The 25,317-nt window shown below is 38.3% G+C and overlaps 1 protein-coding gene across 1 annotated transcript; it reads right to left on the bottom strand.

Moving 5' to 3' along the window:
- Positions 1-262: 262 nt before the first annotated feature.
- On the bottom strand, positions 263-22,782 carry SAG (S-antigen visual arrestin). Its single transcript, XM_063306901.1, has 15 exons — positions 22,524-22,782; positions 20,615-20,675; positions 20,491-20,535; positions 19,052-19,245; positions 18,239-18,298; positions 16,874-16,941; positions 16,181-16,316; positions 15,924-16,008; positions 15,014-15,086; positions 14,269-14,406; positions 10,562-10,639; positions 9,675-9,698; positions 8,771-8,835; positions 2,171-2,180; positions 263-435 (listed from the first exon to the last, which is right to left on the bottom strand). The coding sequence occupies exons 1-15, from the start codon at positions 22,632-22,634 to the stop codon at positions 336-338; spliced, it is 1,248 nt and encodes a 415-aa protein (XP_063162971.1). The 5' UTR covers positions 22,635-22,782; the 3' UTR covers positions 263-335.
- Between the last annotated feature and the right edge of the window lie 2,535 nt (positions 22,783-25,317).

The following is a 25,317-nucleotide window of genomic DNA, read 5'->3' as shown; positions in this document are numbered from 1 at the left end:
TAAGTCCTACAAAGACAAATGGAAGAAACTGGGTATGTTTAAGCTTGAGAAAAAAATGACTGAGAGGGGAAAATGATTTCGCTTTTCAAAGTGAATATTTAAAAAATCTTAATAGTAAGAAGAGTTTGACAGTGGAACGACTGTTTGGACAAGTGGCAGGCTCGCCTTCACTGGATGTGTTCAAGGCTAAATAGCCAGTCTGGAGTTCTACATTTCTAGAGAGGTAACAAGTTTAAACAAAAAACAAGAGCTGCACATCAACTCAATTTAACTATTCTATTTCTTAATAAATACGAAAGTTATGGCCTCTGCTAACTTGGTCCCTTTCTCCTCTTTCATTCAGTATGTGGACACTCCATTTTGCTGTCTTCTGCAGAGGCTTCATCTTTCAGTTGCTGACGAGCAAACTCCTCAAACACCAGGTCATCTTGGCCACTAAGGAAAAGATAAGGACTCTCTTTGAATATCACATCTTCTTAATATTTGATATTACGAAGCTCACTGTTTTCTTTTGCCATATTTAGATATATAATTTGTCTACTCCAGGGAGTGGTGAATGGGTGGCTTTCTAGATATTGCTGAACTATGGGCACTTCCACATCACCATCAGTTTCCACTTCCCAACTGTTCAAAAAGCTGTGATGAGCCAAACTCAAAGCATAGAGAAAAGAAGAGAAAGGAGCCAGGAGATGAGGCAACTAAGAGTTCACCCCCATGAAAGAATGGACTGACAAGAAGCTCTGCAAAAGTGCTGTGCTTCAAGAGAAAAAAAAGATTTTCTGCAGTTTCATATTTACCACAGTTTGGCTTCCAGATTTTGCCAGCATCATGAAAATAGGCAGGACTGGAGCTGTTTCCAGACTGCTACAAAGACATAATATGGAAGTACCCTATACATCCTAGTAGTCAGCAAGTGATGAGGGATGTAGTTCAGAAACATCTGGAGGACTGTAGGCTCTCAGCCTTACTCTATACATTTTCATACAACAATAAGGCCTACATTTTAGTATCTTACAGTACTTACACATTTATAGTTTGCACAAAGTCACTGCATGATTTATTTGTTTTTCCTAAACACATGTAAACCCAGCCATTGTAGTATGTTACCTAAAGTTTATGTCATGGATTTATAATTTTGTATGATATTGTGATGCAGCCAATTGCAATGTATTCAGCTTTGTGAGTCATCTGTGTGATAATATTTTGGCTAGGGTGATTAGCTGTAGACTTACAAAGGAGTAAACATGTTCATTCCAGCAGTGCTCTGGGAACCTTAAATAATCAAGAAGGCTCTTTAAGTTCTACTTTGTCTGGGCCATCAGAATCTTTGGGCTAGTGAAATGCTGGTCATCTGAAAGTACCCAGAGTGAACTACTGCTACTGATGTTAGACAGAAATCTGAGACTGAAGTCAAATCTATGTTTGACTTTGTTCAACACCACTCTGAATCCAGGGTTGAAATCTATAAAAACTCAAACACTCAGTGTTCTTTGATCATGGATCCCACATGGACAGGCCCTTTGATGCATATTCCAATAAGAGCCATGGTTTGATTGAGGCTTAATCCACTCTTTGTGATCCTCCATAGGACTCTTGCTATCCATCACTCAATGAGCCAGAGTTCATTCCCTCTGTTTTTGCTTGGACTTACTTGCATGCTCAGAAAGAGTATAGCCTTGTTTGTAAGATATATGACGATGAAGGGTAGTTTGACAATTTAACTGGCTTTTCCAAATAAATTTAGCCTTAGATGACTGGCAATGGTTATCAAGCTATCTGTTCCATTTCACACATAAGCACCATGCACTAGGTTCTGTGAGGTGCACTTTATGAACTGTGTGAGTATGCATTTTCTGAAATCCTATTCAATGAAGCAATAGACATACCTAAACCTACTGTTTTATGGACTTTTCTCATGCCTGGCTGCTTACTATCAGGCTATTAGACTACGATGTTATAGATGTTACTTGGGAGAAAGTTCCACTAAACTCAGAGAAATTTCACTTTGCTATATCTGAAAGATTTAAATTCGCACTCTTCATCACAGATAATGCAGAAAGCTCTGTCCTACATCTAAATGATACATAATCAGTCTAACTGGCTTCATTCCCAACTTCATGTAACACTTAAGAGCAGAATAGAAAGAGAAAATTAATGAAATAATTCTTACCTTTCCTTTTCTGTAATCATCAGTATACATTGAAAAAAAGAGACAGAAAGGTTTATTTAAATATGTTTCCACAACTAATACTTTAACCCTGAAGTCAAGAACATCATCTGTGAAATTAGAAGAAAGGAATCCAAGTGCCAATGTGAGTGAGAAGGAGGTTACAATACAACAAAGCACAACCCTTTAGAGTGACAGCTAGCAATTTATTCTAAACATTGGAGACACCTGGGTGGTTTCATATTGCGTGACTGATATATTACCAGGATGGTCACATAGTAGCAGCCAGAAGTCAACATTACTGGAACATGGAGTTCTTTTTAGTTAGTCTGTCACTGTTGATTTAAGCAGACTGATCACAGCAGGAGTCTCTTTGGAGTGCTTAAAGCCAGCAAATCAAGTGCCAGGTAAAGCTAGGCCAGGAAGTGAAAAGCATAGCACATCAGTTTGTGTGTTTTTGACTCAGTAAATTGTCTTTAAACCATCCAGAAGCTGACATTTTGCATGGACTTAAGTACATTCAACCATCTGTCACAGCCAAAATATATTTCTATCTTGGAGATGGGGACCATTAACAAGTCTCAGATCACCGGGCCCTTGCTGCCACTCTTTGGCTTAATTTAGAGGTGTCCTAATAATATAGTTAAAGCAAAAGGAACTGTGGTTGAAAATGCAAATAGTGTTTCCCTTTTCAGTAATTTCTGTGTGACTGGAAAGAGCATGCTTGCTTTAAAAAAAATAAACATCTTGCAGGCAGTTAACTTTATAATAAGACTGTTAATTATTTTTAACTTCTATATCTTTAATAAGAGTATAACATACATTAAGTAAGCATGTGTCAGATTTTCCATTGTTTATCTTCATGCTATCAAAAGCTTGTCTGTAACAACGTAAAGTAAAAGCTTTGTAACACATTGTCACAAATCACAGTAGATAATCAACCCTGCCTTTTAATATATCTAGGTCTTTTTTGTTCATGTTTGTTGTTGTTATTATTATTATTATTATTTAAGTTATACCCCATCTTTCTGCTTGTACAAGGACTCAAAGCAGCTTATAACAGTAAAAGAGAAAAACATTTGGGGGAGAAAGATTGATGTGGAGCCCAAATGCTCTGTTTATTTGGAATTAATGCTGCCCAGTAGTGACTTACTCCAGTGAAATGAACATAGGATTCTTACCAAAGTTGCATTACGTTTTGTCATTCAGGGAACAAGCTGGGTCTTTAATCAACCTCCAAAGCACACACATTAATAACAGGTTGGGGAAAATTATTTTTTAAATTGTCATTTACATTCCCTTTCACACTGAAGGATATTCACAGTATTATTCTTTAGTATTTTCCATTACTCAGTCAATATGATAAGTGTTGGAGACAAAAATATTTTCCATTAAGTTTATTTAATAAAGTTTCTCTACTAAATTTACATATGCAAGAGAGCTTGCTCAGAATATGAGTTGGACAAAGCAGATTTGTTGCTTATTGTCCAGAAAATGGACAAAACTAGCTGATGATTAAGAAGCCACTATCAAGCAGTAGAATTATTACTATTATAGTAGAATTGTAGAATTATTATTATTATTATTATTATTATTATTATATTTTTATTGTAAACTGCCCAGAGTCCCTCCTTTGGGGGGGAATGGGCAGTGATAAAATTTGATAAATAAAATAAATATATACATACATTCCAACAACCTAAGAGACAGCTTTATACATGGACTTCACCAGATGGACAACACCGAAATCAGATTGACTACATCCTTTGCAGCCAAAGGTGGCGGACATCTGTACAGTCGGTAAAAACAAGACCTGGCTGACTGTAGTTCAGATCACGAACTTCTTCTTGCACAATTTAGGATCAGACTAAAGAGATTAGGGAAGACCCACAGATCAGCTAGATATGAGCTCACTAATATTCCTAAGGAATATGCAATGGAGGTGAAGAATAGATTTAAGGGACTGGACTTAGTAGATAGGGTCCCAGAAGAACTCCGGACAGAAGTTCGCAACATTGTTCAGGAGGTGGCAACAAAATACATCCCAAAGAAAGAGAAAACCAAGAAGGCAAAATGGCTGTCTGCTGAGACACTAGAAGTAGCCCAAGAAAGAAGGAAAGCAAAAGACAACAGCGATAGGGGGAGATATGCCCAATTAAATGCAAAATTCCAGAGGTTAGCCAGAAGAGATAAGGAATTATTTTTAAACAAGCAATGTGTGGAAGTGGAAGAAGACAATAGAATAGGAAGGACAAGAGACCTCTTCCATAAAATTAGAAACATTGGAGGTAAATTCCAGGCAAAAATGGGTATGATCAAAAACAAAGATGGCAAGGACCTAACAGAAGAAGAAGAGATCAAGAAAAGGTGGCAAGAATATACGGAAGACCTGTATAGGAAGGATAACAATATCGGGGATAGCTTTGACGGTGTGGTCAGTGAGCTAGAGCCAGACATCCTGAAGAGTGAGGTTGAATGGGCCTTAAGAAGCATTGCTAATAACAAGGCAGCAGGAGACGACGGCATCCCAGCTGAACTGTTCAAAATCTTGCAGGATGATGCTGTCAAGGTAATGCATGCTATATGCCAGCAAATTTGGAAAACACAAGAATGGCCATCAGATTGGAAAAAATCAACTTATATCCCCATACCAAAAAAGGGAAACACTAAAGAATGTTCAAACTATCGAACAGTGGCACTCATTTCACATGCCAGTAAGGTAATGCTCAAGATCCTGCAAGGTAGACTTCAGCAGTTCATGGAGCGAGAATTGCCAGATGTACAAGCTGGGTTTAGAAAAGGCAGAGGAACTAGAGACCAAATTGCCAATATCTGCTGGATAATGGAAAAAGCCAGGAGTTTCAGAAAAACATCTATTTCTGTTTTATTGACTATTCTAAACCTTTGACTGTGTGGACCATAACAAATTGTGGCAAGTTCTTAGCAGTATGGGGATACCAAGTCATCTTGTATGCCTCCTGAGAAATCTGTATAACAACCAAGTAGGAACAGTAAGAACAGACCACGGAACAACGGACTGGTTTAAGATTGGGAAAGGAGTATGGCAGGGCTGTATACTCTCACCCTACCTATTCAACTTGTACGCAGAACACATCATGCGACATGCTGGGCTTGAGGAATCCAAGGCTGGAGTTAAAATCGCTGGAAAAAACATTAACAATCTCAGATATGCAGATGATACCACTTTGATGGCTGAAAGCGAAGAGGAACTGAGGAGCCTTATGATGAAGGTGAAAGAAGGAAGTGCAAAAGCTGGCTTGCAGCTAAACCTCAAAAAAGCCAAGATTATGGCAACCAGCTTGATTGATAACTGGCAAATAGAGGGAGAAAACGTAGAAGTAGTGAAAGACTTTGTATTTCTAGGTGCGAAGATTACTGCAGATGCTGACTGCAGTCAGGAAATCCGAAGACGTTTAATCCTTGGGAGAAGAGCAATGCTAAATCTCGGTAAAATAGTTAAGAGCAGAGACATCACACTGACAACAAAGGTCCGCATAGTTAAAGCAATGGTGTTCCCAGTAGTAACATATGGCTGTGAGGGCTGGACCATAAGGAAGGCTGAAAGAAGGAAGATAGATGCTTTTGAACTGTGGTGTTGGAGGAAAAGTCTGAGAGTGCCTTGGACTGCAAGAAGATCAAACCAGTCCATCCTCCAGGAAATAAAGCCAGACTGCTCACTTGAGGGAATGATACTAAAGGCCAAACTGAAATACTTTGGCCACATAATGAGAAGACAGGACACCCTATTATTATTATTATTATTATTATTATTATTATTATTATTGAGACCAGCCATTCCTTGCAAAATGCACTTCATATGTGTTGACCTTATCTACAAAGCCTACATTAAAGTGTTGAAGACCAGCATCTCTGGGAAGTATCAGACATGGGAAAGTTGGTTTCACAGAATGATAAGCAAGAGTAATCTTCTATACTTGTTCAGGTTCTATTTTTATTTGTAGGAGAATGAGGTGGAAGAGAGCTGAGACAGCATACTACAAATGTATTTCAGACTAATTTTTTACATTTAAAATATTTTACAGCATTTAAAAACAAATGTAAATAGGAAGTTAGCAGAACAGAGAGGAGGGTGAGATAAAACTGTTCTTATTAATGTGCTAGGGAAGATTTTTAATAAGAGAATATTGAAAACCAATTTTTTTCGTCTGTGTTCCACTAAGATCATGCCCCCCCTCTTGTCCAATTAGTTTGAGGAGAAAACCTTAGATGGTTAAAAATACAAGAGGTTCTAGAACTCACACTTGCCTGTAAATTCTTTACTCACTAAGATGTTGTGAGCAGATTCTCCAAGGGGTTGGAAGAATGATTGACATGCTCCCATCAAAAGGAAATTGTCTATACTTGCATTAATTAAGTCATTTACACTTTAGAAGGGGTGGGGGGGAGAAGCTAGAGCTTAGAATGTCCCAGGTGTTACAGATAGTAGTTTTGCATCCACGTATACAGTATTTCAGAATTGGCATTTGGTTATGAAAGAAAGGTAATACAGTATACCCACACAGACTGATGTGCACTACACATTTGGAAAAGAATATTTAGAGTCAAGCTAACTGATATAGGTTGTCTTGGAATCCATGAACCCATCCTGAATCCAGTTGTGTTAAACCTGGACACTATGCAGCACTCTATACATGACCCAAGACACATTATTTGTTCTATTCAGTTGTATTATACTTAAGTTCTGATACTAAACCCTGTTATAATTTTTCCCCTCTAAATTAAAACTTAACTGAGCTAGTTCATTCCATGTCATAGGAAAGGCTTTTTAATTACTTCATATAGTTATGGCCAGTAGCTTCTATCTTAACACTAGAAGAAAGATTTCCTCAAATACATTTATGATTTGAAAAGTTATTTTAAAACTTTGTCAGTGACCTACAGTGCACAGAATTTCCAACATTGCATATAAATCACCATTGATCTTCAGGCTATGTATAAGTCTTAAAACAGATAGCAAACTGTCCTTCTTTGTGCTATAAATCACATCGTGGATTATTAGTGAATTTCACACTAACTAGCAAATGCACATTGGCTGCAAAACTTGTGAGAAACATTCACTGCAGCATTGTATAAGTATTACAGTGAAAGAAATGGACAAGACTGAATGTATTCACCAGATTTTGCATGACTGATAATTATAATGTCTGAGCTTGCTGTCTAAGAATTAAAAGAGAAATCCCACTGAATTCAGTAAGGCTAACTTCCAGAGAAGTATGTTTGAAGTTGTTTCTAAATACTTCATTATCTTTTTATAGGTATGAAACATTTTACCTACTCTACAGATGGCAACCAAAGACCTTAGTTGACCAAGGTCTTAACTATGTATGGAAAGAAATTCTAACAGGGAACATATGGAGGAGTAGGATTATTTTACATAACTGAATTTCAAAGATCTGTGTAAAATAAAAGTTTGAATTTTATCAGTACAATAGGTAGAGAACCATGAGCGATCCCATATTTGGGGCGGGGATGGTGGCAATGTCATGTATGTCACGAATATACCCATATTCTCATTCAGGTGATTTACACCATACAAATTATACATGTTCCAAAAAAACTGGAAGGGTAAATATACGGAACTATACCCTCTATAAACCTGTTTGGACAATACAGAATTATCAAGTCTTTACTGAGTCCTGTAAAACTTCTTCACTGTGACAGAGCTCTCTTTAAAGGTTTTTTTTTTAAAGTAGTTGTATTACATCTGAGATTTTCCAATATTATAATGTTCCATCAAGTTAAATGAGGTTAAGGTTATACCAATAACGAATTATATCTTAAAGAAGGTAGAGGCTTGGAGAACGTTAAATAGTAACAGGAAAGAGTTTTTGTTGTTATTTCAATTTGTGTTCTGCCTTTCTACCCAGAGGTCCCTCAAGACAGCTAAAGTGAAAAGAACTGAGCACAACTCTCCATGGGAATGCCTTTCTTGTTGTTGTTGTTTATTCGTTTAGTCGCTTCCGACTCTTCGTGACTTCATGGACCAGCCCACGCCAGAGCTTCCTGTCGGTCGTCAACACCCCTAGCTCCCCCAGGGACGAGTCCGTCACCTCTAGAATATCATCCATCCATCTTGCCCTTGGTCGGCCCCTCTTCCTTTTGCCTTCCACTCTCCCCAGCATCAGCATCTTCTCCAGGGTGTCCTGTCTTCTCATTATGTGGCCAAAGTATTTCAGTTTTGCCTTTAATATCATTCCCTCAAGTGAGCAGTCTGGCTTTATTAGCTTGGGAGTAATATAGAAAATTGGGAAAATACTGATTTAGTAGCATGCATAGCATTGTGACAATAAAAGCACTGAGCTATTAAATGTTACCAGAAAGAAAACTTTCTAATAGCATTTACTCATCCTTTTCTGTTTAATCTGAATATGCCATTCCCTCTAGTTGCCAAAGAAATGGTTCACTTTCAGGCCCAATCTGATTACTGTTCATTGTTTCTCTTGTCAAAGAGAAAATCTTCTAGATTTCCACAGAACAAGAATGCTTATCATATAACCAGGTCACAAGCAATGAGAGGAAAGTAAAACAAGGGCAGGAGGAAACCAACCATCTGCTACCAACCTGCTGCGTCAGTCTCCTCTTGCATGGGGTGCATGAGACGGAAGGGCAACTCCATGCTCACCTCACTTTGGAAACAGGAAGGAAGAGAGGTAATCCAGAAGTCCAATGTACCGAAGCAAAAGTCTGATCATTTCTTAGACCCCAGTCCTAAACCTTTTCCCCTAATTTTTCACCAGTATTTGGAAATGTAAACTGCATTACAGTACTCTAGATTGGAAGTAATCAGAGCGTTAATAAATGAAGCACATACCTGCATTTTTACATAGCATCACAGCTGTCTAAGTTGTTAAGTTAGAGTTATTATAATTGTAGCCTAGAAAATGAGGAATAGGCCACTTTTGGACTATCTATCTATCTATCTATCTATCTATCTATCTATCTATCTTAAAATCACAAATGGAATCAGAAGCTGAAAAAATGCAAAAACATGGAAGTTGTTATGCAAAAACTTCAGGCGTGTGATCCATAAAAAGTAGCAAAGAATGGCTCCTTTTAAACATCCTGATATAGATATATCAGGATGTACCAAAATCAGAGTTGTAGTGAGCTATAGGCAAAATGTTCATCTGTTAACTGTGCCTCACATTTCATAGAACATTTATCTCTCTCAAATGGTATGCTTTGTCAGTCACCTAGGTAACTAGGCAGCTTACATATTAGGGTTAAAAAATAGCAAATAAAAAATAGGAACAGCAAACTGAAAAAAAGAATACATACTGCACACCGGGGAGGGGGAGCAAACTCAGACATGTTCCCAACAATTAAAAAAACAACATCAGAGAGCAGCTTAGTAATGGGAGGGGGATGGGCGGGAAGGAATTTTCATTTTCAGAAAAGTCTGAAAATCAGAATGGATATTGGAGGAGAGAAGAATGTTTACAAAGAGATAATCTCATAGATTTACCTGGAAGTGAAATCTCCTAGCAGGCTAAAACATAAACAACATGTCCTGTACAATGAAACTTATAACATTCCATAGTACATATTCCTAAAATGGTCAGGCACTAAAGGCTGTACATGCAACCCCAAATGGTGAATTGTTCATCGGAACAATCCAACATTTCCACCATCCAGGTGTTCTTCAGTTATATTTTACTTATGCATTAGATGTACTGTATATTCCATCCTTTGTTTAGGAATGCAAGACAACATACATTAATGGATTGATTTATAGAAATAATGTAATCTTGTGTTTCACACTTGTTTAGTTTTTTTTCTTTTTGTAGGTTTTTTTTTCTTTTTTGTAGTTTTTATCTTTGTTTCAAACTTAATAAAATTCTTATTTAAAAAAAGGAATGCAAGACAACATACAAAATACATTTTCCACTTAATCTCTACAACAGCATTTTTTATGAGTAAGCTAAAGAGATACTGAATGACTCAAATCATCTAGCTGCTTAATATTGATGAACCTGTGTGTCTTTGGTCCTCCTTCAGTACCTGATCCATTATTCCATGTATTGGCCACCATGTTTGAAATGCCTGAAAGCATAATTCCAACTCATCTGGAGACCACCAAACTGAGGAATGCAGATTTGTGCATTATCTCTTTCTAATAAACCATCATGCAAGAATACAGAAACTATTTGACCTGCTGATACTGCTTTAAATAATTCAGACAAATTTTGAGCAACCAGTGACATTTTATCATTTATTGAACTTGAAAAGGCTGTTTAAAATTGCTCATGCAATCTGCTACACATTAACTCCCCCCTTTCATCTTCATTTCATAAAAGAAAAGCACATCAAAAACACTTCTAATTATAGCATACAAACTCTGATTGCTCTTACCCTGAGACAGTAAGCTTCACCTTGATCCTGTAAGCAACCAGGATCCCTAGAACTGTCCTGTCTATTCCATCTTTTATACTGTTGGAATTAAAAAAAACATTCTGTCATTGCAACATTTGCTAACAAATATTTTCCTAGTATAGCTGTTTTGATTAATGTTACATATTCTCATATACCTTCAGCAAAGGATCGTTACCTTGTTGTGGTGCTGGAGCTTGAGCACCTCAATGATGCCATGAGCTAAACCGTGAAGGGCCACCCAAGACGGGAAGGTCATGACAGAGAGGTCAGACTAAATGCGATCCCTGGGGAAGGTAATGGCAACCCACCCCAGTATTCTTGCCGTGAAAACTGAATGGATCAGTACAACCAGAGATATGTCGGTATACCATCGGAAGATGAGACCCCCAGGTCGGAAGATGGTCAAAATGCTACTGGGGAGGAACAGAGGATGAGCTCAACTAGCCCCAGACGTGATGTCGCAGCTAGCTCAAAGCTGAAAGGACGGCTAGCGGCCGACGGTGCTGGTGGTGAACGGTGAATCCGATGTTCTAAGGATCAACACACCATTGGAACCTGGAATGTAAGATCTATGAGCCAGGGCAAATTGGATGTGGTTATTGGTGAGATGTCAAGATTAAAGATAGACATTTTGGGCGTCAGTGAACTGCAATGGACTGGAATGGGCCACTTCACATCAAATGACCACCAGATCTACTACTGTGGACAAGAGGACCACAGAAGAAATGGAGTAGCCTTCATAATTAATAGTAAAGTGGCTAAAGCAGTGCTTGGATAGAACCCAAAAAACGACAGAATGATCTCAATTCGAATTCAGGGCAAGCCATCTAACATCACAGTGATCCAAATATACGCCCCAACCACAAATGCTGAAGAAGCTGAAGTAGAGCAGTTCTATGAGGATCTGCAGCACCTACTGGACAACACGCCTAAAAGAGATGTTATTTTCATCACAGGAGACTGGAATGCTAAGGTGGGCAGTCAAATGACACCTCGAATTACAGGTAAGTATGGCCTGGGAGAACAAAATGAAGCAGGACATAGGCTGATAGAATTTTGCCAAGACAATTCACTCTGCATAACAAACACTCTCTTCCAACAACCTAAGAGACGACTTTATACATGGACTTCACCAGATGGACAACACCGAAATCAGATTGATTACATCCTTTGCAGCCAAAGGTGGCGGACATCTGTACAGTCGGTAAAAACAAGGCCTGGCTGACTGTAGTTCAGATCACGAACTTCTTCTTGCACAATTTAGGATCAGACTAAAGAGATTAGGGAAGACCCACAGATCAGCTAGATATGAGCTCACTAATATTCCTAAGGAATATGCAGTGGAGGTGAAGAATAGATTTAAGGGACTGGACTTAGTAGATAGGGTCCCGGAAGAACTCTGGACAGAAGTTGGCAGCATTGTTCAGGAGGTGGCAACAAAATACATCCCAAAGAAAGAGAAAACCAAGAAGGCAAAATGGCTGTCTGCTGAGAAACTAGAAGTAGCCCAAGAAAGAAGGAAAGCAAAAGGCAACAGTCATAGGGGGAAATATGCCCAATTAAATGCAAAATTCCAGAGGTTAGCCAGAAGAGATAAGGAATTATTTTTAAACAAGCAATGCGCGGAAGTGGAAGAAGACAATAGAATAGGAAGGACAAGAGACCTCTTCCATAAAATTAGAACCATTGGAGGTAAATTCCAGGCAAAAATGGGTATGATCAAAAACAAAGATGGCAAGGACCTAACAGAAGAAGAAGAGATCAAGAAAAGGTGGCAAGAATATACAGAAGACCTGTATAGGAAGGATAACAATATCGGGGATAGCTTTGACGGTGTGGTCAGTGAGCTAGAGCCAGACATCCTGAAGAGTGAGGTTGAATGGGCCTTAAGAAGCATTGCTAATAATAAGGCAGCAGGAGATGACGGCATCCCAGCTGAACTGTTCAAAATCTTGCAAGATGATGCTGTCAAGGTAATGCATGCTATATGCCAGCAAATTTGGAAAACACAAGAATGGCCATCAGATTGGAAAAAATCAACTTATATCCCCATACCAAAAAAGGGAAACACTAAAGAATGTTCAAACTATCGAACAGTGGCACTCATTTCACATGCCAGTAAGGTAATGCTCAAGATCCTGCAAGGTAGACTTCAGCAGTTCATGGAGCGAGAATTGCCAGATGTACAAGCTGGGTTTAGAAAAGGCAGAGGAACTAGAGACCAAATTGCCAATATCCTCTGGATAATGGAAAAAGCCAGGGAGTTTCAGAAAAACATCTATTTCTGTTTTATTGACTATTCTAAAGCCTTTGACTGTGTGGACCATAACAAATTGTGGCAAGTTCTTAGTGGTATGGGGATACCAAGTCATCTTGTATGCCTCCTGAAGAATCTGTATAATGACCAAGTAGCAACAGTAAGAACAGACCACGGAACAACGGACTGGTTTAAGATTGGGAAAGGAGTATGGCAGGGCTGTATACTCTCACCCTACCTATTCAACTTGTATGCAGAACACATCATGCGACAAGCTGGCCTTGAGGAATCCAAGGCTGGAGTTAAAATCTCTGGAAGAAACATTAACAATCTCAGATATGCAGATGATACCACTTTGATGGCTGAAAGTGAAGAGGAACTGAGGAGCCTTATGATGAAGGTGAAAGAAGAAAGTGCAAAAGCTGGTTTGCAGCTAAACCTCAAAAAAACCAAGATTATGGCAATCAGTTTGATTGATAACTGGCAAATAGAGGGAGAAAATGTAGAAGCAGTGAAAGACTTTGTATTCCTAGGTGCAAAGATTACTGCAGATGCTGACTGCAGTCAGGAAATCAGAAGACGCTTAATCCTTGGGAGAAGAGCAATGCTAAATCTCGATAAAATAGTTAAGAGCAGAGACATCACACTGACAACAAAGGCCCGCATAGTTAAAGCAATGGTGTTCCCTGTAATAACATATGGCTGTGAGAGCTGGACCATAAGGAAGGCTGAGAGAAGGAAGATCGATGCTTTTGAACTGTGGTGTTGGAGGAAAATTCTGAGAGTGCCTTGGACTGCAAGAAGATCAAACCAGTCCATCCTCCAGGAAATAAAGCCGGACTGCTCACTTGAGGGAATGATATTAAAGGCAAAACTGAAATACTTTGGCCACATAATGAGAAGACAGGACACCCTGGAGAAGATGCTGATGCTAGGGAGAGTGGAGGGCAAAAGGAAGAGGGGCCGACCAAGGGCAAGGTGGATGGATGATATTCTAGAGGTGACGGACTCGTCCCTGGGGGAACTGGGGGTGTTGACGACCGACAGGAAGCTCTGGAGTGGGCTGGTCCATGAAGTCACGAAGAGTCGGAAGTGACTAAACGAATAAACAACAACAAAATTCTCATATACCATAGTAATATTCCTCATTTTTAGGAACTCATTCTGGAAAGATTTGCTTAACTATATCACACCCTCCTACAGTTGCATTTACTGTTTGGCACAGCATTCATCACCATACTGCTTTGGATTTGTTTGAAATAAAATTTCTAGCATTCTAAATATTAGCAGGAAATTTTGACAGTTAAAATCCTAAAATATTTGGGATTTTAATCTGGGGTGAAGGGAGGATGGCTGAATACAAAGCGAAACAAAATTGTCTTTCTATGCTTCCTCTTCAGTCATAGTTGGTGTTCTATTTTGGACTTACATAGTACTAGAAGCCAGGTTAGTGTCCTCATCCTTCAGTTTCCCATCTAGCGCTATGCCCTTCTTCACTCGATTGTTTGCCAACAAAGGAAGGAGAGTCATTGTCTTTGTAAGGTTGCTGTTTGGTTGCACCTTTTCCCTGAAGGAGAAAAAATGCAATTTTAGATCCATTCTGAAAGTTTTGGCTATCCTTTCCCAGCCAATCTTGGCCAAGTAAGAGCTTCAGAGGCCATTGCTGAGGGAGGACAAGGCCAGCTTTTTAATACTGAGGAACAGAATCTTAATACAGCCAGAAAGAAATCAAGAAACTATACAATGCTGTGTTCACACATCACACAAAAATGTAATTTGTTCTGCTCTGGCTTACTATAATGAATGAATTCAGCCACTGCTTTGTAAATCATAATTTATAACTTAGCATCGCATTATATATAAATCAGGGCATTCTAGTTTATTCAATATGTTATGGTGAAAATAAACCATGGGAAGGGATAATATGGGTTGGGCTATAATTTCTGGGCTGCAAAAATTCAGATAAACATGAAATGGCAGCAAAGAGTTAGAACTTTCTGTATCTCTTTGCTGGCATGCCATGGTCATCTGGGGTTTTACAGCCCAGTTATGGTAGCCTGAGATACATGAGCCCAGTTAATATAAAGTTCTTAATCTCTACATTCCAGAACCAAATAGTTAACAGAGTGCAACAGAAAACAACAACAAAGGAGCCTAAAACAGAGTGCACTTACTCTGACTCTTCCAGAGCCACTGTCTTGGTATAGAAGTCACTGGAGTATAATACCACATTGGCAACTTGTTCCACTGAAGAGGGAACGAGATAGCAAATTATCAAGTAATCAAATAACAGAAAGAAGAATGGGGTCTAGGATATTTTTCAGCATTGTCCTGAATAAGTTCAAGGATATTATGCAGCTATTGCTTCTTTTTGTGGCTCACACCTTTCTTACAGAATGATAATCATTTTGCTTTGGCAGAATGGGGATAGCATGTAGCATTGTGATGACATTGGCTGATCTTAAAAAAAAAGGGGGGGGTAGAGAGAGATGGGAAATCACTAGGAGATTGCAGTTCATCATCACCAAGAAGGAAGGCAGAGGCAAACCACTTCCATATTATTGCCAAATATTCTACATGGATCTGCTAGTACAGCTGAGTTCAACTCAAGGATTTTTTTTCTCTTTTTAAATGCAATATAAATAGCAGTTCTTATAAATCTGAAACTGTCAGTCCTTCAAGGTAGACGAGACTAGGAAACCAAACTTACGAATGTTAATACTACTTTTATTATAAGGTTACAGTGACAGAATCTTGCAAGTCTGAATGCATCTCCCCCCTCCCTCCCTTTATCTTCAAGAGAATTAGGGAGGGTAAAGTCTGAGATGCTTTCTCAAATTACAGTTCTGCCTCGGACTGTCTGTAGTCTTGGTTGCAGTTCTTCCTCCTGTTCCTCAAGGTTACTCTTACATCCCATTACAGAATCCATTTACATTGAGAACAGGTGGTTATCACAACCCTGTCAATCACTGTTCTCTATTAAGCCAGTACTGTGGGGTGGGGACAGAATAGGAATTGCAATCCAACATAATAGGAGAAACAAGAGGCTGACTTCTTACATGTTTGTTAAAATTAGAATTGTACCTGACACACTGATCTTCTTAACCATTTTTTCTGTATTATTGATCACTGTCACTGTAACAGGGATTGGTTCACCATGGTAATACACCTGGAAGAATTGGATTACCTTAGCAAAAAGGTTCATCACACAGTAACTTTAATTTTCCACATCTAGTTTTGTGCAGTTGCATGGTCAGACAGAAATGAAACCATTGTGTCTTGTCTATATCTCCTGAATATCAGTGGAAGACTATTGTATTAGCAAGCCAAGAACATCTCACCTCTTTGCTGAGGCATGCTTTCAAGTGCAATGGCTTCTTGGACAGGAAAAACTGCCAGGTGGTCTCTGCATGAGGCTGGGGCCCTGGTTCTTCTGGAGCATATTGGACTTTGCGTATCAGCAGGCGTACAGAATGTCTAAGGGGCAGAAATCAGGCTTAATCCAAAGTGTGCGTAAGTAAATTCTACACCATTGTTAGTAATGATGGAAGCCACAAAACCCAAAAGGATGAAGACAGCATCTGAGTAGCAGCCAGTGATTGACAGCAGCTTTTGCTGTTGTAGGAACTGTGGTTACAAGACAGAGTACCCTGAGTTATAGGGTACTCAGTACCCACAGTAACAGCAATGTTGCTGATCTTCCTGTCCAGCAGGAAAGGGGGCATATTGACTTCCTTTTTGCTCATACATATTCAAGGCTGTATATCACATACAGTTCTGGCTGCATACCTTAAAACAGGCTGAGATGGAAAAGGTGTAGAAAAAGGTAACCAAAATAATAAGGGGGCTAGAACAAGGCCTATTATTTTATCCAGTATGTTTCCTTTTTGCAAATGACATGTTTCATGTTTTTTCATGTTCATCTCCTGAATGCAGATTCTTATAGTTGAATAAAGAATACTGTAAGGTTTATTGATCTGTTTCTCAGCTTTTCCAGTTTCAGTCAAATTCTTTTCAAACAAACAAGATGTTACCTCTTGAGAATCCTTTCTTCCGGATCTTCTGTAGAGAAAGCTTTGACCTCAAAATCCACTCCGCAGGACTATAGGAAAAGGATGGAATGAGAAACAGATGAAACAATAAGTTCTTGCTGCTGAATGTATTAAACATCTGTGTATGAAAGAACTCACCACGTTTTGAAACTCAAAAGCTGCCTATCCCAAATTTCAACATAAAACTCATTCTTAATGTTTTCTTCTAAATGTGTCTGTGTGTGTGTGTGTTATTTTTCTGGTTTTACTTTCTGAATATCTCTCCTACTCTCCCCATTTTTTTCCCTCTTAAAAAAAAACTCATAGAGAAATTTGTGATGGTAGATCACTATTTTCCACATATATCTTACTGGTCTATGACACAGTTGGGAATCGCTGTTTGAGGATTACTGTCCTGCTTTATTCCACCATCATTGTTTTGGAGAACAAGGACATGTATAGTTCTCTCTCATACACAAACACATTTGCTCACTCACAACAATATTATTTATTTCTCTGGTTTTGAACTACTTTAATAAATACTGCTGTTCTTTTGAGCCCAATCCAAACATACAGTATGCCTCCCCCTTTGGAAAAAAGATTGAGAGTATTTCCAATCAGAGGATGAAATAATTGAAGTCTTGCATGGTAGCTTAAATCCTAGATATTTTCCTTTAGGTCTGCAAATACAGTAGTATTTTTAAAGAATGCTGTTCCTTCAGATATTTTTTGTAGCAGTTTGTATTGTGCAATAACTCATGGAGGTTTACAGAAGGCCCAGACAAGATCTAGACATTGTCATTCACACTTTTTCCTAGTAATTCTCTGGATTTTTTTCTTAGCATCAAAAACCTGTTAAGGAGGAAAGGATGGAACTGAAGCTATGTATTTTGAATAGATTGAATAAATAGAGTACATTTAGAAGCACTCTTGCCCTTCGTTTTTCATTCTATATGACCATATCTACTATAGTTCCCTTGCAAGCAAAGGTCCACCAAAGGGCATCATGTCACATTTCCAGAGATTTCTTCTCTGCTTTGGCCAGTGGTTGCACCTTGGGGCCTTCAATATTACTTTATTTATTTATTTTTATTTAATTTATTTTATATCCCGCCTTTATTATTTTTATAAATAACTCAAGGTGGTGAACATACCTAATACTCCTTCCTCCTCCTATTTTCCCCACAACAACAACCCTGTGAGGTGAGCTGGGCTGAGGGGGAGTGACTGGCCCAAGGTCACCCAGCCGGCTTTCGTGCCTAAGGCAGGACTAGAACTCTCAATCTCCTGGTTTCTAGCCCATTGCCTTAACCATTGTTAGTTTGTTTCTTAATATAAAACAATGCAATGCATTCCCTCAATTCGCACCTTCTCAACTTCATGGGGAGCTGGCTGCAGACAGACCGAGCAAGGCAGATACTCTGGAAACTATAGGGGAACAAAAAATAATGCACATAAAGCATTCTAATTGCAATGTCCTCCACTGCCACATTGGCATCAATGCTAGCAAACAGACAGTCCTAGGGAATGAAAAAGAAGTCCAAGCCCCTTCACACCACTTTCCAGGAATGCCTCATGGCATTTCTTTACCAGTGATTTATTACAGAATCATTTATCATCTTCCAGCCATCAACAGGGTGATAAATCACTAAGGAAGACAGGTTTTACTTTGCTTGAGTGAGGCCTGGGTGATGCTACAAGACACTATAAATCAGAAAACAAACTTCAAGGTTCTTTTTTTCCAAATGCTGTTTAAAAACCCAGGTGTTCCTAAACTCAGGTATTATTCTTAAATTACACTTTTATAATACTAAAGTCCAACTCACTGGAAGGCATCAGGCCAAGGAAGGCTGCTATAGGAGGAAATGGCTTTTTTGCACTAGGGGTGAATATGTATCTATGAACCTAGGTTGCATAAGAAACCAAAGGAATACATATACTTAAACTGGCCAAGACAATTCATCATGTACCTGCAACCTGCGGAAATGTATTCTAAAAAGCCAACCTCCTGTATTCTTTATTCTAGATATGAAGGAGATTGAGTTATTGCTATTTTAAAAAAGTAGATTTTAAAGGAAAATAAAAGTGAATACGTACTATAACTCTACCCTCTAAGCACCCCATGTCATAATTGTCAAATTGGGAAAAGAACCAAAAGGAATGATGATGCAGAATACTCACAGTTAACACAAAAGGGTATGCATTTTTCCCCAGTTTATTGATCAGGCTTTCCTGTAAGCTAGTGAGAGGTCCTTGTTTGTCTAGTGATGGATAAATCTGTACTCTGTGAAAGTATAGATCCCTTCGAAAAGTCAGGCCCATAATGTCAATATCTTCTTGCCCATATCGAAAAGCACATGTGAGTGTCACATATACTGGGGAAAACATACAGAAAACATTATGGACACCAAATGTTAAAATCAGCCATAAACATCACCAGTCATGTAGAGAAGTCTCAACAGTTTAAAAGTAACCTCTTAAAAGCTAAGGTCATGTTCAGCATTCAGCAACCAAAGCTGGACTGCGTTTGCCCATATCAACAAAAGCTGGTTGGAAAAAGCCAGTTTCATTTTCTGTCTGTGTTTACTGATTACGTTCTCTTAAGCAAAATGTCAGGATGAGGAGAAGGTGAGGGAGAAGAGAGGATATAATGTGCAATTAGCAGCTTAGCAATAAAGCATATACTTTGCCAGATTCTATCTCCAGGAAAGCTGTTTTGAAACCACAGAAGGTGGCTGCTATTCCATGTCAATAACAAAGAATGAGCTGGACCAATGGGCCTTTTCAACAAGGAAGCAACATAATTGAATGTGGATGTGTCCACTGTGAAAATTATTTGGAAGCTTCAGCTGGAGTAAATTGCAGGCATCTGCCTCAGTATGACTCTTACTGGCAGAATGGAGCGGTATTTGATTATGAGTTAGCATCTGTATTGGCTCGCTATTGTCATTTAAATTACTTCATTATGCGTTGATATGTTTTATAAATTAAGTTAAATCATGATAAGTGAATGAAAATTTGTTGAATCTTGGCTGGTTCACTGATAATCCTGAGACATAAATCATGTTTTTACAAACTACAGTGGATGGATAAATACATCAAACCTATCCAAATCAAATATGCCATGTTATGACTTAGCCTGTATAACTCCAGCTATTGAGATCAAACTGAACAATTGTAGTTGTTTTGCTTTGAGCCCCAGTTTCATTAAGGAATTTTCAACTTTCATGTGGGAGCAGAATGACAATCTGAAACATTTAGCCCTAATATAAGGCTCCCAGATCTGGGGGTAAACTCCAGATGACCATTAGATGACAGCAGAGTTTAGAAGTACCTGTCAACTCTTTGCTGCCATCTAGTGGCTATCTGGAGATTGGTAGTGAGGAGATCTAACTTATTACTGATTACTGTCTAACGAATTACTGATTGAGGTAACATTTGAGGCTAGAATGATTATAGATCCTCTTCCATAGCAGAGTTCTTATGCACCTTCAGAAATATAACTCATGACCAGCTTTTGCTGACAGAGGTCAACTGACACAAATCTGGAGTCATTCTAATTTTAAATCATCATATTAATAATACTTTAAGTACTTTAAGTAGTGATTAAGCCTTCTGACCTTTTTTCTCCTTCACAATATCAGGATCCACCAATACAACACCATCTAAAATGAAGAAGAGATAATTATAAACCATTCAAACTTTATAAAAAGATCACAGAAGAAACTTGCAACTTGGACTCACCCACAGGTTCCACATGTTCTACATGATCAATGAAATCTCGCTTTCCTAAGTAGATTGTAACCTATAGGACAGAATGATTGAACAAAACTACAGTTCAATAAATCAATTTAAGGATGTGATACCATCAAAGAAAAAGTTTTAAAAGGCAGTCTAGATATGTCTTTCTTTGACACATTTATACCTGGACTTTGCTCTACAAACTCAGTATTGCTAATAATGTAAATTAAAATAGTAACTTAACCAGTTGAAAAAGACCTCTTAATGATTTTTGAGTTGAAATGCACTAAAATTTCAGTTGTCCAGATGTGAAACTGGAAGGGAAGGACCTCTTACATTTAAATCAGTTATATAGAAAGACATTTTGAGAGTTGAGTTTGTCTAGCTCAGAATGGTTATCTCCTAAATTATTTTTTTACTTTTGCATCAGACAGTATTTTCCTTTAAAGTACAAACAGTGCACAATAGGATTTGATTATGCATTTGACAAGATAACAGAAGCTACTTGAGTGGACTGACTGCAACAAACTTTGCTTTCCACCTGGGGTCAAGCTACATGGGAGGCTAAATGTATATTTAGTATATTAGTTTTTACAATACATTTCAGAATTGTTATTGAGTGTCACTGCAACCACAACATGTGGAGAAGTTTAATGTTTGTCTCCCTGGACTGGGATGAAGATAGATGGCCTACACTATGAAAATAGCTCCCTTCTACATCTACGTGTTTTTCAAATTGACAACTTTAAGATGTATGGATTTCAACTTCCAGAATTTGCCAGCCAGGATGCTGGCTGGGGAATTCTGGTAGCTGAAGTCCACACATCTTAAAGTTGCCAAGTTTGAAAAACATTGTTCTAACACTGTACTATTTTTAGGTGTGTCTCAGTGATGTTGATTCTGTCAAAGTTCTTATTGGCACTGTCTAGCTTCCCCATCAGCCTGATAGAGCAACAACCGTATTTTGAGGGCAGGAATGGACAATGTCCTCATTCATTTACCTTTTTTCTATTAGAAATGCAGCCTCTGAGCATGTTTTTCTACTGCAGTGTAAAGCAGTGTTTGTCAACCTCAGCAACTTAAAATGTGTGGACTTCAGAATTTCCCCAGGCTGGCTGGGGGCGTTCAGGGAGTTGAAGTCTACACAATTTAAAGTTGCTGAAGTTGAGAGACACTGCTTTAAAGTTCTGTTTGCTGTTATATGATGTCACATGTTCCTGTCAGTTTGGGCTGCTGCACTTTATTTCATTACTGGCTGACCGAAGCAGTTCACTAGTTACTTTGCAGAGGAAATAATGTCTCCTCACCTCATTTTGAAAGCATTTCTTCAAGAAAGTCTTTGGCTGTCCCTGTTACAATGTTACCTCAATGGTGTGGTGGTTAGAATGCTTATTTCAGATGCAGAATATTCCCTGTTTAAATCTTAGCAGAAAGTGGTTTTTTTATTATATATTTTTTTCTTCCTCTGACTTCCTTATTTTTCCTTGGGCTTTTTAGAAATTAAGGCCACAGTACACCATTTCATTGGTTCTGTGATCACTTGTGGTACAAAGGCTACTTATTTTTTTTTCTAAAAAAAACAATCCAGGAAAAATAGGGAGGTAAGGGCATAGATGGGAGGATGAGCAGCAGTGGAATTATCTAATGGGAGGACAGGGTAGCTACAGTCCAAACTGAATCCTTTTCAAGATGCTGCCAAACAATCTCAGTCTGGACAGGCTTTTTTTAAAAGCTGGCTTAGACTTAAACTGCCATGAGCAGAGGAGAAGAGCAGCTTAAAAATGCAATGCAAGTATGTCCTTAGTACCACTATAGTTTAGTCTTTAAAGATGCAAGATTATATATCAAGGCCCTCTCTGGTTTCAGTCTTACATACTTACAGCTAGATAGTAGTTTAATGCTAAATACTCACAGCTTTGTCATGTGACGTCTTTCTGTAGATAACATGCCTTTTAGTGGGCCGGACATGCTTCACAGAGATGTCGGAAACTGAGTGATGTCTTGAAGCATCAGTGCAGCTCATCTCTCTCTGCTCAGGTGACCTGGTAAGGACAAAATGTTTCTACATCAAGACACATTTAGACCAGCACCAGGCAATGAATAGACAGATGGTGAGATCTACAAACACTGAATCTGAATTTAAACATTTTAAATAATACTGTCTGAAGCATCACATAACCTATTGATCTGAAATTTAGGAATTTGCCCATTGGACTAGCCCTCTAAATGTCCTGGACCTCAGCTTCTCTAATTCCTTTCTGAATTCTCCATCATATTTGAAAGGCAACAGAATGAGGAAGAAGTGGCTTAAAGTGAAGCCCATAGACACTATCCAGTAGGTAGCTGCCATGTAATTTTTGTACATAATACACTTCCTTTCTGCTCCTTTCATTTTTATGTTCAGAAATGTTGTGTTCCTGATATCCATGTAATATAGTAGTGAGATTTCATAGTTATTTATTGATTTGCACTCCTTCATTTGTTTTTCTTTTGACAATGAGAAGTTTCTGCGAGGATTACTATCCATGTTTTAGCTTCCTCTATAAGGAGAGGCCATTGGAGGTTTGCAACATGTTATGACTGTCATTTGTTTTACTAACATATAAGCAGAACATAGCTGGAGGCTAACAAACAATATCCCAGTTCAGATCCTCACAGAAAGATTCCCAGCACTCTACTTGGTGTCATTGCCACAATTTTTCAAAAGTTTATTAGGGATGAAAAATCAAAGTACTATTAAATTTCTTCTCAATGACTTGCTTTCTGTTCAAAAGTTGGTGTGCGCTTGGTTTGCCTATTTAGATCACTGCAGTCATTGGAGCCAAACTTCAGTTAATTCAGATTCAGTCAGATTGAACTATCCTGTATGAGACAATAGATATTTTCAGTTCTAAAATACCTCGCTTCTAACAAAATCTCAGTGAATTGAATTATGTATTTGTGAACTCATTGTAGTTTAGATAGTTGTTGTAGCATCCCATATTTCTGCTGATTTGCCTTCCATTTCAAAAAGTTCTGTATAAGAAATACAAAACTCAGGGCAACCATTTTGATCACATTATCTTTCAATTATAGCTCTATTCATTAAATTGAAATGGATAAAATAACAACATACTGTTGCCACACATTACTGTTTTAGGTTCAAGAATTTGGACTTAAAAAAGCAGCAACTTGTGTTGCTCATCCCACTTTTTTTCCTATAGAAGTAATTGGGAAATTTTTTTTTCAATTATTAATATTCTTTCTCTCTTTTTCAATAACTACAGTACAATTCATTGTTAGGCCAATAAGAATGGATTCCAGCTGTTTACCTCATTCCTTGGGAATGCAGACCAAGGATGACCCATCATTGCATTTTAAAAATACTTCCTAGTCACAGTGACATGTTAGTTCTCATTTTCCCAAAGTGGAAGTAATTTTGTTGAATAACTCACAAGATTTATTGTGCAATTCTGTGCATTCTGAAATAAGTTCCATACTATATGTTTAGTAGTAGGACTGAAGCACCGGAGAAACCAGGAACAAGAAATGTACAGAGTAACCATATGTACATTCTCTTAGGAATTATGTTTTACTTAATCCTACAGGTCATAATGATATTTAGGATGCCTAGGAATGCAGTATTTAAGTGGCCAAATCTGCAATAAAAAAGAAATGTACCTGTAAATGTTCCAAATGCCCCAGCAATACCAGAAATCAGAAAGTTCCAGGAGCTGTAAAATAAATCTATCCCAAAGTACAACTTTGCACGATCCAGGCAGAAAAAAAACCCCTTGGTTTTCCTTGCTGCAGATGAAGCATTACCTCCTTTAGAGGCCAGGATGGCAATTTGTAGGAACTCTGAAAATCAGATTTGGTGCTTAGGCGGAGCCAAGTTTCCATCATTGAACCCAAGGCCAGAATATTATATGTGGATTATCAGCTTGTGTTAGGTATTACCTAAGGGTCCTAAATTCTAGTGTCAACCTTTCCAATTTCATAAAGCACAGAGACAACACGCAGGATTTAATGAGGTTATTGAAAGCAGCTTTATTTTAAACCTCTTCCTCATCTTGTCCTTATTAGGGCTGAGATTCATCCTAGTCTACTAAGGAGCTAAAGATAAAGCATTGTCTGTCTATTACTGCTTGTGTAACTCAATATATCTATGTGCACATTTTTTGGACTTGTATATGTATCACTGATAGGAACCACTTCTCTAGTTGAAAATCCTGTAATTTTTCTAAGAATAGGATTTTAAACATCCAGATGTCCAATTACAAGACATCTATCATGACAGACAGGTGTATCTTTCCAGATCCAGTCCTGTGCGTGTTACCTTTTCACAGGACATTGTGAACACATACTAGTGTTCAAGTACTGTAAAACTGAAGCCGAATCCAGAAATGACATGGGTATTATGCAGTTAGGAAGAAGGGCAAGATAGCAGTCCCTTTGAAGGAACAGGCCTGGACTTGGTAGTGCTCCTTGATTCCAGTCTGCAATTAGAGGAACAGGTGGCCACAGAGACAAAGAGTACACAAACCTACCTGGACAGGATAGTTTCAGTGATCCCTGCTTTCGTAATCTCACACTTGGATTACCGCAATGCATTCTACAAGGATTATCTTGAATGCGACCTGGAAGCTGCAACTGGTGGTACAGAATGGACCCAGATTGTTAAGTGGAACAGCTAAATAGGACTGGGTGATACTTGTTCTGAAAAA

This window comes from Candoia aspera, chromosome 6, assembly GCF_035149785.1.
Source record: "Candoia aspera isolate rCanAsp1 chromosome 6, rCanAsp1.hap2, whole genome shotgun sequence".
Classification (NCBI taxonomy): domain Eukaryota; kingdom Metazoa; phylum Chordata; class Lepidosauria; order Squamata; family Boidae; genus Candoia; species Candoia aspera.
The sequence above is the reverse complement of the archived record's forward strand: the minus strand, read 5'-3'. Positions and strand labels throughout refer to the sequence as shown.